The sequence below is a fragment of the Pygoscelis adeliae genome, unplaced genomic scaffold, assembly GCF_000699105.1.
Source record: "Pygoscelis adeliae isolate BGI_AS28 unplaced genomic scaffold, ASM69910v1 Scaffold100, whole genome shotgun sequence".
Lineage (NCBI taxonomy): Eukaryota > Metazoa > Chordata > Aves > Sphenisciformes > Spheniscidae > Pygoscelis > Pygoscelis adeliae.
In genome coordinates, this window is record NW_008824034.1 from 792,562 (window position 1) to 808,685 (window position 16,124).

The 16,124-nt window shown below is 40.3% G+C and overlaps 1 protein-coding gene across 1 annotated transcript in view; it reads left to right on the top strand.

Moving 5' to 3' along the window:
• The window catches only part of TENM1 (teneurin transmembrane protein 1), a 253,686-nt gene extending 237,562 nt beyond the window's left edge, over positions 1–16,124 (top strand). The window contains exons 26-31 of the mRNA XM_009331179.1: positions 235–470; positions 6,547–6,843; positions 10,975–11,362; positions 12,046–13,266; positions 13,757–13,899; positions 15,366–16,124. Coding sequence (XP_009329454.1) covers positions 235–470; positions 6,547–6,843; positions 10,975–11,362; positions 12,046–13,266; positions 13,757–13,899; positions 15,366–16,124 — 3,044 coding nt within the window. The remainder of the gene's footprint in view (positions 1–234; positions 471–6,546; positions 6,844–10,974; positions 11,363–12,045; positions 13,267–13,756; positions 13,900–15,365) is intronic.

The window sequence follows — 16,124 nt, forward strand, 5'->3', positions numbered from 1 at the left end:
CTGCTGCAGGAAACTTTCACCATGGAAATCATCAGGCCAAATGTAACAGAAAGCTCTTTAGACATGGGAAGGCCTGGAGGTCACAGGTTGCAAAAATCACACTGCAGTTGGTGTATGTTCAGCTGTCTGTAATCTAGGGACAAACAAAGCCCTCTTGCACCTAACATTTGCTTTGTAAATCTGGAGAACTGAACTTTTCTCTGTTGCCTATTTTTGGTTGTTGTTTTTTGACAGATAACACGCAGAATATCTACCGGGTCAGCCCAGATGGGTCTCTGAGAGTCACCTTTGCCAGTGGAATGGAAATCACGCTTAACACAGAGCCTCATATTCTAGCAGGGGTTGTCAGCCCCACTTTAGGGAAGTGCAATATCTCCCTTCCTGGAGAGCATAACTCAAATCTCATTGAATGGAGGCAAAGGAGGGAGCAGACCAAAGGCAATATCTCCACGTTTGAGAGAAGGCTAAGGGTAAGGCTTCCTCTTGTGTGAAGTGCAGTGTTCCCTTTGAAAGCCATTGAACTAAAATCATGTTGAAATATTCTACTGTGTAAGAAGAGCAATGGAAAGGTTGTATCAATGGTGGGCCCCAGCCATGAATTTCAAAACCAAACTCCTCCGACAGTCACAGGGATGTTTGATCTCTGTTTGATTTTGGTTGTGAGACTTGACCTCAAGACATAATTACTTTTTTCCTTCCTCTTCTTTTTCAACTAAGAACTTAATTACGGCTTTGGAAGAAGCTGTGAGCAAAGGATGATGCATAGTTACTCTGGCACAGCAGCAGAGCTGCAGCCACATTCTGCCTCTCTCAGATCTATCGACCCTCTTTCTTCTGGGGGAAATAACAGGTGCCAGCCCCTGCCTGGGGCAGAGGGTCTCGCAGGGCACACCTTGGGTGTCCTGGCCAGTGCGTTTGCTGCAAGCCAGAGTGATGTAGAGCCTCCCTGTGTATCCAGACAGGCTGTGTACTCTGGCCTCTACCACACGCTCTCAAACCCCCTCACTCCCTCTGGCTGGGTTACACTATGGCTCTAATAAAGAATTACTTTAACATTGCATCCATGGTTTGTTTTTATCTGTGAGGAGAACTCACAGATTACTATGACAGATGGTCAACATTCAGCATTTAATTAGGTAACACTAAGGCTCAAAGAGGCTGCTACCTTGCAGAACAGGCTTTTTATGAAATCAGTTCTGTTTTTCACATGAATACCCCTTAAAATGCCTGTACCAGTAGTACAACTGGGAATTTTGGCCTTAAAAATATTGCATTATTAGCTACAACCTTTCTGGATAGGTATTATCTCTGAAGGTACATCTGTTAGCTCTGAAAATATAGAGATGGTTATTAAAATCTCTGGATTGTCTTTTGGTTATGAGATACTATATATTTTTTAAAAGCGTTGTCATCTGTTTGGTTTTCAACTGCTCTGATCCATCAAAAACACAAGACTTGGATGATCTGGCCAGACTGGCCACTGCATGTGAAACACCTGTTTGAAAGGACATCTCTCAGATTTGACAGTCACAGTTACTTTGTTAGGATCTTGCAAGTGGGGAAAAGCTTCACTTAGTTTTTCTTTGCCATCCTCTGACCACCTCCTCTCTAGCGTAGCGTGAGTCCTCGTAGCCCTGTCTAGGGAGGCAGCTGAACTTATTACAGTGGCAAACGTGTGTTAAGATGGCAGGATGCAAACTATGGCCTCCATGGCTCACGTTACCTAATCAATTGATTTTTGTGTGATTTTGTGCTTAAATAATTGTACGGCACATTTTTCTTTAAGGATCTTATGTAATAAAATCTTAAACGGAAAGGATGTAGTCAGTCATCTGTTCTGCTTACATTGCCAGGGCCAAGTTGTTCATGACAGTTATACTTAATATAAGTACTTCATCCTGCACAGTTTTCCTATTTCTATTGTTGAAATTGATTGCAGGTTCTTTTCACTCATTTGCACTTGCTTCTGCATGATCCCTAATATTGCCTGCCAAAAAAGGGAGGAAATTCACAAACTGGTCAGGATTAAATGGATTCTGGCTGGAGGCATAAAATGTTCATTGAAATACTGCAACACTGAAGCTATCCGGAGCTCAACTGATTGACCCGCCTCTGGATCAGTCTGTTGATGCATAGAACCACTTCTGTACTCCTCCTTCTCCTCCTTCATCTTCATCCAGTGAGATGATGGAAGGTGAAGCTGAAGTGTAAGAATGATTTTGATGTGCTGCTGTCTTATACTCTCTGTCCTTCCAAAAATATCCACTAGCATCACAGCAGTTGACCATTGTGTTGTTATTTCTGTAAATTGTGTCCTTTTTATACCTACCTAAGATCAAGGGGGCTTGTGGATTGTCCCTGCCTACTCAGAAGGACAAGTCAGCTGCCTGTATTACAATGTTTTCCCCTCCCTTGACTGTACTGAGCTCTAGGACCATCTGTCTGAGGGCTCTCGGGGCAAGGCTGGAGGGAACCTAGTGGGATAGCACATTAAATGAGGATTCGATAGTGGAAAGGAGAAATATTCTGTGCATAGGGTACACCATGTAAATAGACACAAAAGAAAGGGACAAAGGGACTATCGAGGCTGTTACTGCCAATGAGAAGGCCTTTGGAGGATAGGTGAAATATATGGGTCCTGGAGTTCAGCTTTAGCACTGAGAAGTTTGCATGGGATGCTGATGGAGTGGGGAGTCAGTGGAGGTGGAAGGAGCTGGAACAGCGCAGCTGGGGAGGAAGGCAAAGGAGCGGCAGAATTTACCCAGAGATCGCTCTCTTTCCTTGGTGATTAAAGGAAACATGCAGGACAGCAGGAGCAAAAATACCATCATATAGTGTGTTTGAAGCAGTACGCCAAATAATGAAAGGGAATTAGGGCTTACTGTTGACAGATCCTTGAGTACTGCTGGGGAAAAAAGTGTAGCATCGTTAGAAGCCCTTATGCTGGATGAGGTTCTGGTGAGACCTTCTGAAAACTTCTAGTGAGTTATATTTTAAAAAGAAAGTTTTTAAACACTTAATATGCCATGACTGGCATAATAGGAAGTGTGTTAGAAAGCTTGCAATGTAGGGCAGAAAGAACTATGCTGAACTTTGAAAATATGTGTAAAGAAAAGCTCTGGGGATTGGACTAGTTCTCAATGGAAATGAACAGACTTGCAGGAGCCCTCAGTTAAAGAAAAACAGCACAATGAAAGAGTTTTCTGGGGGGGAAAAAAGGCATAAAAATGAGGTTTAAAGATGTTACTTAGAGATCAGTCCTGATACCATCATTGAAACAAACGGCTTTGAGTGCTAAGAGATATAAATTAGAAGGCAGGTAACTGGGGATGAGGTAAAGGATGACCTAGTTGAGAAAAAGAAAGCTTTTCCTTCTCTGCCTGGTCCTAACATTTTTAATTCTTAATTGCAATTAGCAACCATCTTGAAAGCATGTCACTCTATTAGTGTTATTTCCAGTTTTGGAAAGAGGCCACTGTTAGCATGTTCTGAATAATGCTGTAAACGTTGTGTTTTAAAAAGTGGGATTTTTGCATGGTGCGAATTCCCTGCTCTAGAAATAGAGCAGAAGTGAGTAAGTTAACTGAAATGCTAGAACAGACATCTAGCTTTATCTCAGTATCTAAATCAATGTGGGAAACAGGAATTAATCACAGGTTTCCTTGAAGTGCAGAACTGCCTGCCCTGGTCCTTCCTCAAAGTATATAAAACAGTCTGTAGGCATGTATGCATTTTATATTAATAATAAATCTATGTACAATCAGGCATTTTAACATCAATCTTAATCTAGCAAGACTTCTTTTTTATCAATTGAACTGCTGTTTTAATTGACTTCTAAAAATGAAGCAAAGGCTGTTGTTAAAACCAGTGAGCATGATGCATAGTAACGCACTGATTAGAATGCAGCTCTGTGCCCTCCTGGCTTTTGCATAACTTAGAGGAACTTGGCATTGGATGCAGTCCAGGTTTTATAACTGAATATCTATGAAATTGAAAATTGAATGCTTGGCCAGTCTTACTTATTTTTGCCCCCCCCTTTTTTTTAATAACAAAAAAGGAAGTAACTCACTGGCCTTAATTCAAAAGTCCTGCAGATACAGGCTTTAACAGCATGTTTATTACTGCATTTAGCAAATGATCTCCTTTTATTTACCAGTCTCAGAGCAAGTTCTAATGATAGGACCAAATCCTCTGCCGGTGTGTATCAGTTTATGTTGATTCAAATCAAAACACAGACAAGGAAATAATACAATCATCTCATCTCATTTACACATTGTAGACAGTTTAGGTTTGAGAATGAAAGTCAAGAGAAGTGCACATTTATGTGATTATTTACACTGCAACATTTCTAGCTATAAAACTAACGGAAGTAGAGTGAACGAAAGTTTAAAAATATATCATAAATATATCTTTTTATGCACTTACTAAGATTATTATTGAAGTCAGCTGAATTTTCTCCCTGTTTTCATCAGCTGAAATTCTGACCTGACGTTGCTTTCAGCAACCAGTTTTCCCTGGCTTGTAACAGAATACGTGAGCCCCAGCCTCTCACAGGGGCTCCTTACTACGTTGTATTACATTGGAGGAGTCGTCTTTAAGAAGCCACTGGGATTTGAAAGCAGCTTTTCAGTGACAACATTGAAATGAGGCCTGCTACCCATGTATCGTCCTGTCTTGCCTTGAGAAGGGTGTTAAATTTAACTTAAATCTGATATAAGGAAGTAAACAAATGAGACATAAAGTGTGGAATACAAGGGAAGTAATGGCATCCCCCCAAACCTTATTTTAACTCTGTGAGCTTTCAAATGCTGCTGCTCTCCACTTCGCTGCTAATTCTGCCTCTGTTTGGTTTTCATTCTTATTTGTTCTATCGTCCCTGAAATTTAGATTTAGCAATTTGTATTCAAGACTTTCCTTTCTCCTAACTGCATTCTATAATAATAATAATAATAATAATAATAGCAATAAGATCATTAAATATGTACATAGACAGTAAATGAATATGAACCAGAGTATATCCCCTGCTTGCTTTTCAGTTATTTTACCACCAAGAGGATTTGTTTTCAGAAATTGCAAGAAGTTTGCAAAGAGATATACTATAATAAACTTAATCTATCAGACTGTATACAAGCAAATATAGTTGAACTGAGCATCACATTTTACTTGGGCTCCTTAACTATCATTAGAGCATAAATTGTAACAGTTACAGCAGTCTACAGGGGTATATAGGTATTTTACAGCTATTGTAAATGAACACTATTAAAGTTAGACATGTGTGTATATAAAACCCCAGGAATGGTAGTTGAAGAAAAAACACCTGCTTCTTCTAGATTTTCAAATTATTTTGTATCTAAAAACAGAAAGGGGAAAGAAAAAAAAAAGTTCTTTCTAATCACTACCACCATATGATCACAGCTTGAATTATTAAACAGGTATTCTTAACCATTTCCTTTACGGCTATCCCTCCAGGTCTCAGTGAGGAGCAAGCACCGTGCTGTGCACTGTGCTAACACCTGCACTGACATCATCTCTGCTGTAAGGAATTTATTAATTGGAATAGATTAATACAAGTGATTAGATAAAATGCAGTAGATTAATACAATGAGCACGTTGAGCATTGATCTGAAAAAGACAAGTCAATGAACAATGTCTTATGGTTCCCTAAATTATATGTCTGATTTAATGGAGTTTAACAGTGATTGCCCAGTGACTGAATGATGTAAGGAGGAAGATGATGAAAGCGCTGGATAAATACATTTTGTCTTCATGAATCTGGCTCAGCTCTGAACTTGATTCCAAACTGAGAATTGGGCTGCCCTTCTGCATTTTGCTGTTGGACCGTAAACGTTAACAGACCGTAGCACAGTCACTCTGTTAGTCTGTCGGACGCAGCGAGTTTAACAAATGTTGCAGGTCCCAAATGTGGTGAGAGCACTGCAACAAGGATTACGGATTGTGGCTGGCACCAGGCACCACTGCCGCTGGCTTTCGCGAGCTCTGAGAGTGGTTTCGTGAAGACGTATGAGGGTGCTGGTAAGCAGGGTCTTCGGGAGCTGCAAGCACAGCTCTTCGCTTTGTGGCATCAGTATGCGACCTGGCGTGGGCTATCCCAGAGCAGTAGCTGACCTGTCAACGTTAACGGAGCTTGAGAGAGAGGATGTGAGATATGATATCTTTGTTAATTTGTGGGCTTAACTACACGTCTTCGGCTGGAATCAAAAAGTCCATCCACAGAGAGATGAAAGTTGAGAAGAAAGAAGAAAAACTTAGGAAAAGGTGAGAGCAGAGGTGAGGGTTTAGCACATGGAAGTAGGAAGCATCCTGTAATGCAAAGTATAACAACAGCGAATGCAAGCAGCATTTTGTTTCTTGGTCCTCCTGTTTCTCATCTGAATATTTTTCTATTTTCTTTTCTTTAATAAGACCTAAATTCTCCATCATAATGTTAAACCATTGCGCATCTTGATGAGAGCCGACACAGAAGTGTGTGTGTTGTGTGTAATTAAGATGCATTGTTTTCTTACCTTACTGTATCTTTGTGTTTAGGCCCACAACAGAAACCTGCTCTCCATTGATTTCGATCACGTGACCAGAACAGGAAAGATTTATGATGATCATCGAAAATTCACTCTTCGGATTATGTATGACCAGACAGGACGCCCAATTTTATGGTCACCCATCAGCAAGTACAATGAGGTCAATATCACTTATTCACATTCTGGATTAGTCACCTATATCCAAAGAGGAACCTGGACTGAGAAAATGGAGTATGATCCAAGTGGGAACATAATTTCCAGAACATGGGCAGATGGTAAAATATGGAGTTACACATATTTAGAAAAGGTAAATCATTTAAGAAGTGGATTGTTGTACCAAGGCAAAATTATTTGTTTTTATATAGATATTATATTGTGAACTATATTATAATGCTACCTCTTGCAAGAGTATTTAAGACTTTTTAAACAGAAAATGCATACAATTACATAACTAGGTAAAAATGTCTCTGGACATGCTTAGACCTACATGTCACCCATTCAAACCTGCCGTAGTTTAGTTCTGAAGAAAGTTATCAGCACCTCAGATTTGTTTAATTGGTAGGTAAAAATGACTTCTTGGTCTCAGTCCAAGTTCAAGTGAACAAAGGACACTCTCACTGCTGAAAAACATGTTGCTACTCTGTATAACATAGTCAAAAATATAACAGTCACTGAAAGGGAATTTTTTGCTCCCACAGACACAGTTCTTTTAAGCCAAAATTATGAGCCAGTGAATACAAGCTTGCACCTATTCAGCGCTGCGCTGTAAAAAAGGGATTGATCCTGTGAGGAGACAGATTACTTCAGTATTTATGAGGGCCATTGGTGGGGGGGAACCTTAATATGAAATGAGTTATCACTCTGCTTTTATAGTGACTTCGTGTCTAAATTGCCCGAGTGTAGTAATTTTCATTTATGCTTATAGGTAATGGTGACAAAATGGGGGAATCAGTGCTGTACAGACTAAGGAAGAACAGCATCTCCTTCATCTGTAGAAGCATCTCATTTGGTCTTGTCTCTCAAAACCAAAAAGCCAATCTGTATTTTTAAAGCTTTCAGAACTTAGTGTGAAATTGTATTCAAACAGCATCCTTTTAAGGTTTTTTTTTTCATAGCAACATCTTGGACAATCCAACATACCCTGTGTTTGCAGAACGTTTCCTCTGAACCTGTTAACCACAGGGAAAGGCTAGGAGGGGGCAGGTGAGGTAAAACTGATAGGGGGTATTACACGCAGGAAATCCAATGACTTTGAAGTTATTTCTATATTAAAAAGTTCCAAGTGTGTACTTCTAAGATAAACTTTGCTGTACTTATTTTGAATGTGTTTCAGCTTGATCCTCAAAAAACGTAAACCTAACCCAGAGAAGAAAACAATTTAGACTGGAGAATGCATAAAAATGTGATTCCTTCCTTGTCTGCTTGCAGTATGGTTCTTGCACCTGTTAATAAGATTGGCAAACCCTGGAAGCTTCAGAAGTTTGGTTCAGATAAATTTGTCAAGGCTTCTTTTGTCTGTTTGCTCTTCTGCAAATTGCAAGTAAACAGGCATTTAGTACAGCTTTCAAATATCTGGGCAATGTGCCTTCTGGAGGAATCTTTTATTTTTTCTTTGGGCCTAATGGACCGTAATTTTGGAAAGATGTATGCTTCTTATCTTTCCAAACCACTTTGTCTGTTCTTAGTTTAAAATGAGCTTATAAATAAAATCTTATAACTTAAAACTGTTATTCTGGAATTCTACACAAGTGGCCAAATCCTGATCTAGTAGAAGCAAATGGCAAAAGCTTACTGGTTCAGGTAGCAGCAGGCTTGGGTTATGCTGTAATTTGTCATTAAAATTATTGAAAGTCATACACACCATGGACATAATCTCCCAGCTATTTAATGTACTTTCATCACTGTTTGTTCCTTGTGCCAAAGAAAGATTAATTCATTTTCAAAATTAGGCATTGAAATATCATTTTGTGGCTCCATTAAAGTCAATAACTCATGGTGTTAATTATGTAATGATTGCTAAAGGTTGTCTGAAACCTCATAAGACCCAACAATTCCTTTTATCAAAAAATCAATTATATAGTTCGCTTCCAATTCATAGTTATTTAATTCTTCATTTTTTAGCACTTGATGAGTTAATTGTACATCTTCAGAAATCTCTCCCCCTTCCAAAATTAGTTCCAATAATTTAGGTTTTAAAAAGCACTATGATAGTAGCACTGTAAATAATTTTTACTGATGAGATTCAGTTCCTCTTGTTTTGGTCACTTTTCTCAATTAGTTAATGGTGTTATAAAATCTCCTGAATTCTCCAAGCTTGCTTCCAAAATCCTGCCATTTACCACCAGACAAAATAGATGAGCGGTTGCGTGTGTATGTTGGACAGAAATGACATCTAGTGGTGATGCTCAGCATTTCTGTCTATTCCCAGTAGAGCTCCAAGTAATTGCCGCTGGCCGTTTGTCTCGATATACCACGCGGCATCAATCATTACGTGGTTGACCAGGCTCCGGTTGCTTTTATAAAATGACAGCTTTTTGGATGTTTTGTGAGCTACCCTCTGAAATCCTTTAAAACAATTAGAACCCAATTTGTGCAAAGAGTTGAAAAATCTATTGTAATATTATTAGGATGAATTGGGAATTAATTTTTTTTCTCTTTACGGTATCCTCTAATAGGCTAGAGAGGATACTAAGCCTCCGACCCTTGTACTGTCTAGCCTTTTACTATCCTGGACAAAAGTGGAAAAGCCACAAAGTGCTGTAAAAATGGCACACAGGGGCACTAAAGTTATATTAGAGATGTTTCTGATCTTGTTATTCATACTCTGTCAATGGCAGACAGCTTAAAAACAGGCCCGGGAGCAGTATATAGAGAGAGGCGTCACATCAGTGCTAGGAGAGAGTTCAGCCAGTGGTTTACTGCAGACTGGGGACTCTTGACTGAAGGTGAAAACAAAATAAACACTGTGCGTGTTAGAAATGCTTGGCAGACCAGCAATAAAGCGATCAGAAGAAGCTCGGTGTAAAGGTCTGTCGTCACCAGTTGGCAGAGGATAACTTGCGGGTGGCATATGTTGGTGCTCCCTGGCTTGTGTACAGGTGACAGATGTCCTTCACCAAGGGCAGGAAGAAATACATCTTGGGAGGGCGGGGGACTGGGGGTGCAGAGAGGATGGCCAAGGCTTAGCCTATCTTTGGTTCTTTGAATAAGCGCTTGGGTTATTTGTCAGTGGCTCAGGGCCAATGTTGCTTGACACATTGCAGGGCTGAGCTCTCGGTGTTTTCTTCCCAGAGAAGATTTCTGAGCTTAGAGGGAAAAAAAAGCCTTTTTTTCTGATTTCTTTGCCCAATGCTCTATGAAAAAGCGGTCACACTGTTCCTCTTAAGACTTTGTTTTGCATGATGTCTCAATCATGCAGAAGCCTGACAAATTTGTTTATGTGCCTGGTAGGTTTGGGCTGTGAGCTAGAACTGTGCAGTGTCCACACTCCGTCTCAGCACAGACAGTGTGGCAAGGATGTGCAGTGCTCTGGTCCAGCCAAGCCACTTACTGGAGCTGGGGGAAGGCTGCAAAGTTCCCCCAGACATTTTCACTCTGTGTTTTCATTATGCTTGTTTCAACAGTGTCTGTTCACCAGTGGGCTTGTGCTCTGCGACACCGTGACTTTGCACATGACTGGTGAAAAGGATTACAGAACCCAAACTTCAAATTTGCACAGAAAAATGTCTGCCATGCTTGCACATTCATCTGCCAAACAAACAAACCAGATTTCATTGACCAGCCACAATTAACCAACACAGGGCAAATATCAAGTACCTGTGTAGAAATTATATTCTTTGTAAACATTAAAAAACAGAGATAGAAGTAGTCACATCAAAGAACCTGCAGACTGTTTTCATCCATCTGTAAGCATGGAGATACTGTGACCTCTGGGGCAATGTGCATTTAATAGAAGACATACAGAAAAAGGGGTCGGTATGTGATAGAGATATGCGGAGTGCCAATAAAAGCAAAACACCTTGTACACACCATTGAAAGTTTCCCCTTCCACCTCCCCTAGAAACATCTGCTGGTGCAGATGCTCTGCCTGTGTGTGAGGAAGAGGTTCCCTCTGGTTTTGCTTCCTGGGAGGATGACCTAAATATTTCAAAGCAACATAGCAAGTCAGCGTGAGGCTGAAATGCTACTGAGAGCCACATCTGGCTTCCAGTTTGGAGGTCCTTACCTCTAGACTTATTATTATTCTCCTCCTGTTTTGTACCACCTTGCTGGCCAGGTCTCCTGGAGCTGAAAGCTTCACTTGGAATTGTACAGACAGTAAAAGCGCACTCCAAGAGTGGATGGTTGTTTCAGCATTTCCTTAACCTTCAGGCGCTCACTAGATGAATAATCATTTGCTTGATCAGCCACTTACACTGCCATTCCTGTTTGATTGCAGTCCGTGATGCTCCTGTTGCACAGCCAGCGCCGCTACATCTTTGAGTACGACCAGTCCGACTACCTGCTCTCGGTCACCATGCCGAGCATGGTGCGCCATGCCTTGCAAACCATGCTGTCCGTCGGGTACTACCGCAACATCTACACCCCTCCGGACAGCAACGCGGCTTTCATACAGGACGTCACCAGAGACGGTCGGCTTCTGCAAACGTTATATCCTGGGACAGGACGCAGAGTCCTTTACAAATACACCAAACAGTCCCGACTTTCAGAGATACTTTATGATACTACTCAAGTCACATTCACCTACGAGGAATCTTCTGGGGTTATTAAAACAATACATTTAATGCATGATGGGTTCATCTGTACCATCAGATACAGGCAAACAGGTTTGTGTAACTGTGACTACTTTGCTAAAGTTTTTGGCCCTGATCCTGCGATTACCTGTCATGGAGCTCCATTATTTTTATGTCTACAAGTTCTTATATTTTATGTTTCAATAGAAAAATATGTGTGTATATCTCTATGTCTGTGTCCAGCTATAGGCATATATAGCTGTCCCATTTGAAATACAACTTGCTTTTTATTGCTTGGTATGGAATAGCTCTTATAATGTTTGATTGTTTTTATTCCACTGTGTGGATATTTGCTGAATACTAAATCAAGTTGTTTTATTGTTTGTGTTTTCAAGTTTCCCTGTTCGTACCATAATACAACATAAATTCAAAAGGCCTGTTTATATGAGGAAAGAAATCACCAAGTAAAATAAATCTAGTTTAGAATTATCTTGTAAGGAAATAGAAATCATAATTATGAATAAAATAGCATTCATTTAAACAAATGTTAATAAAATATAAATATTTCGTAGAGCAAGCATTAATAAAGGTTTGTGAGAGAATAATCTAACATATTCTTAGTTAATGGTATTTTCTGAGAAAGTCAAGTAGCAATAAGGCTTAAGGGTATATTTGAGTTCATCGCCTGTCTGTGCTAGATCTGTAGGGTAAGTACACGGTGGACATAATTCATTATTTTTCTTGCTTTTCCCCTTTTCCCTATTTGTGTTGGACAGGTCCGCTTATTGGTCGCCAAATCTTCAGGTTTAGTGAAGAAGGGCTTGTAAACGCCAGATTTGACTACAGCTATAACAACTTCCGTGTCACAAGCATGCAGGCCATGATAAACGAGACGCCTCTTCCCATAGATCTGTACCGCTACGTCGATGTTTCTGGCAGGACTGAACAATTTGGAAAATTCAGTGTAATTAATTATGATTTAAACCAAGTTATAACCACCACTGTGATGAAACATACCAAAATTTTTAGTGCCAATGGTCAGGTGATTGAAGTACAATATGAAATTCTCAAGTCTATCGCTTACTGGATGACCATCCAGTATGATAATATGGGTCGTATGGTGATCTGTGATATACGCGTAGGTGTAGATGCCAATATAACAAGATATTTTTATGAATATGATGCTGACGGTCAACTTCAGACTGTGTCTGTGAATGATAAAACCCAGTGGCGCTACAGCTATGACCTTAACGGCAACATCAACTTGCTAAGCCATGGAAACAGTGCGCGCCTCACTCCTCTGAGATACGATCTGAGAGATCGCATTACCAGACTTGGCGAAATTCAATATAAAATGGACGAAGATGGTTTTCTCAGGCAAAGAGGCAATGAGATCTTTGAGTACAACTCTAACGGTCTGCTGAACAAAGCGTACAACAAAGTGTCTGGCTGGACTGTGCAATACTGTTATGATGGTCTTGGAAGACGAGTTGCAAGCAAATCAAGCCTAGGACAACACTTACAGTTCTTCTATGCTGATCTCTCCAACCCAATAAGAGTTACTCACTTGTACAATCATACTAGCTCGGAAATAACATCCCTATATTATGATCTTCAAGGTCATCTCATTGCAATGGAATTAAGCAGTGGGGAAGAATATTATGTTGCTTGTGACAACACTGGAACACCTTTAGCTGTATTTAGCAGTCGGGGCCAAGTCATAAAAGAAATTTTGTACACCCCATATGGAGAGATCTACCAGGACACTAATCCAGATTTCCAGGTTATCATTGGTTTTCATGGAGGGCTCTATGATTCTCTTACTAAATTAGTTCATCTGGGTCAGCGGGACTATGATGTCATTGCTGGTCGGTGGACGACACCAAATCATCATATATGGAAACACCTGAATGCTGTCCCACAACCATTTAATCTCTACTCATTTGAAAATAATTACCCAGTTGGCAGAATCCAAGATGTTGCTAAGTATACAACAGGTAAAAGTAACCCGTTTCTCATGAAAACACAACTTTTGATCAAATTCTGGTAGGGATTCAAGACTCCAGAAATCTTTTGCATACATCCAAAGTCACTATTTGGCTCTAATCTTACATATATTGGAGTAATTTCTTCAATAGATAACATCTTACTGAGCTTGCTCTGTTTTCTATAGCGTTTATGGTAACCAAGAAAATAATTAATAGTTGTTTCTGCTGCTTTTCTAAGTGCTAAAATTAGGGGAAGAATGGCGGCAGCTTAATTTGAATTTTTTCCATTGAAAATAGATAGAAGGTACACTATTGATTTGAGTATAGCTGTGCTTTGTAATCAAATAATTTGTTTGCTACAGTAAGTGCTGTAACCAGTACTGAAAACATAAATTGGTGTGAAATCGTTATTTCTGCATAGCTGGGATTTCTGCAGACTACCCTCACTTTTTCTAGGATTTATGTGCCTTATTGCCAGCATCCTTTTCTTGTTTTGTAGACATTGGAAGTTGGCTAGAGCTGTTTGGTTTCCAGCTGCACAACGTACTACCTGGATTCCCAAAACCAGAGATAGAAGCTTTGGAGACAACATACGAACTTCTGCAGCTTCAAACAAAAACTCAAGAGTGGGATCCTGGAAAGGTTAGCAAAAACTCTGTTCAGCTGCTTCTAATACTAAATTAAGGAATTTGATTATAAAATATTGGAGACCAAGGAAACAATGTGACTGTGTCTTTCAACATAATAGGCAAGGCAAATAGTCTAACAAGGCTAGAAAGTTTAATGTTGTCACATTATGTACAGGCATCAGAGCAGAGGCGGGTTTTAAGGAGAAGCTCTTAGGAATACAGTGAAGAAACTTTGCAGCTGTTTACAGAGAAACCGTCCAAATTTGAGGGGCAGGACAGACAAAAGGATAGAGGTGTTTGTCTGAAAATTGAAAAAGCTACAAAAAATTTTGTGGAAATAAAAAATTAAAACCGTAGATTTTCATTGTTGTTAGCAAAGATGCCACAAGAGATGCAAAATTACTGAGAGTATAAACAGCTTTACAAGTCTGTACCTCTGCATAATTATTGCAGGAAAACAGAAATGTTGCTATGGATTTGTAGAGGAATCTGTAAAACTCAGCCTTGCTCTAGAGCTTATTTTCAGTAAAGAAGAAACGCAGCGGCTACCAAGGTCTAGCAATCAATTTAACTGCAACAGGACCAACTACCGATATTCTGAGCAGGTGTTCATGTTTTGCATTTGACCATACAAGGATCTGTTAACAGAGAAATATGAGTTTGCAAAGATGAGAGAGAAAAGATGCCTTTCCTCTAATGTAGTCAGGAAAAGGAAGTATAAGGTGGTGTGAGTTCATGTTAGTAGCATTTAACACACTTCTTTTCCCATGCACAAATGACTGCACAAAGTGCAGAGGGCTGGAGGGTCAGAGCTCGTTCCAGATGTAGGAGCATGTCCATGTAAAATTGTTACTGAGATATTAACGGAGCTATTACAAAGGCACAGAAAAAGTGTAGTGATAGGTATAGTGTTAAAAGACAAATAGGTGGTTGGAGTGAGGTTTTTTTAGCCTCAATGGGGAGCAAGATCTACAGATCTGATGTACTTGCGTGGTTCCCGTTGTTCTAGTGTCTTGAGACCTTCACAGCCTGCTTTCCTTAAAGAATGGGCTATAAAAACTGTTACTGCCATTTTACAGAAGACATAATTAGACGCACAGAGACTAAGCATAGAATCATGCGAAAGAGCACAGCTTTGAGTTCAGGTTTCCCCACGCCTAAGAGTCGAAAGACCAGCTATTAGAGTAACAATTCAAGGGGGGAGGAAGGAAAAAAAGGAAGAATAAATACAAAAATAGCATTTGTGATAAACATGTTTTCCATTTGTTTTCTAGAAACGCAAGAGTCCAAGAGGCAGAAAGCAGTACCTTAGGCGATTAGAAAGCCTGTGCGTACACCCAGGCTCTGTAGATGTGCACGATGTTTTCCAAACAAATTAAAGATCCATTCTAAGCAATTAAGAGATTAGTAGGGTCTGTGAGGCACTATAATGAACTGCAAGATGCCTCGCCTGCAAACTATTGGTATTTTCTTTTCCAGACTATCCTTGGTATACAGTGTGAGCTACAAAAGCAACTCCGAAACTTTATATCCTTGGATCAACTTCCTATGACACCCAGGTATAGTGATGGCAAGTGCTACGAGGGAGTGAAGCAACCGAGATTTGCAGCTATTCCTTCGGTATTCGGAAAAGGCATCAAATTCGCTATAAAGGATGGTATAGTGACAGCTGACATTATAGGCGTGGCTAACGAGGACAGCCGGCGCATTGCTGCCATCCTCAACAACGCTCACTATCTGGAGAACCTGCATTTCACCATAGAGGGACGAGACACGCATTACTTCATCAAGCTGGGGTCTTTGGAAGAAGATTTGACCCTAATCGGCAACACCGGAGGACGGCGCATCTTGGAGAATGGCGTCAACGTCACAGTGTCGCAGATGACTTCTGTGATCAACGGGAGGACTAGACGCTTTGCTGACATCCAGCTCCAGCACGGCGCGCTGTGCTTTAACGTTCGGTATGGAACAACGGTGGAAGAAGAAAAGAACCATGTCTTGGAGATAGCCAGGCAGAGAGCTGTGGCTCAGGCCTGGACTAAGGAGCAGAGACGGCTGCAGGAAGGGGAGGAAGGTATTAGGGCATGGACAGATGGAGAGAAACAGCAGCTTTTAAGCACTGGGCGGGTACAAGGCTACGATGGATATTTTGTTTTATCTGTGGAGCAGTATCTCGAACTTTCTGACAGTGCCAATAATATTCACTTTATGAGACAGAGTGAAATAGGCAGAAGGTAA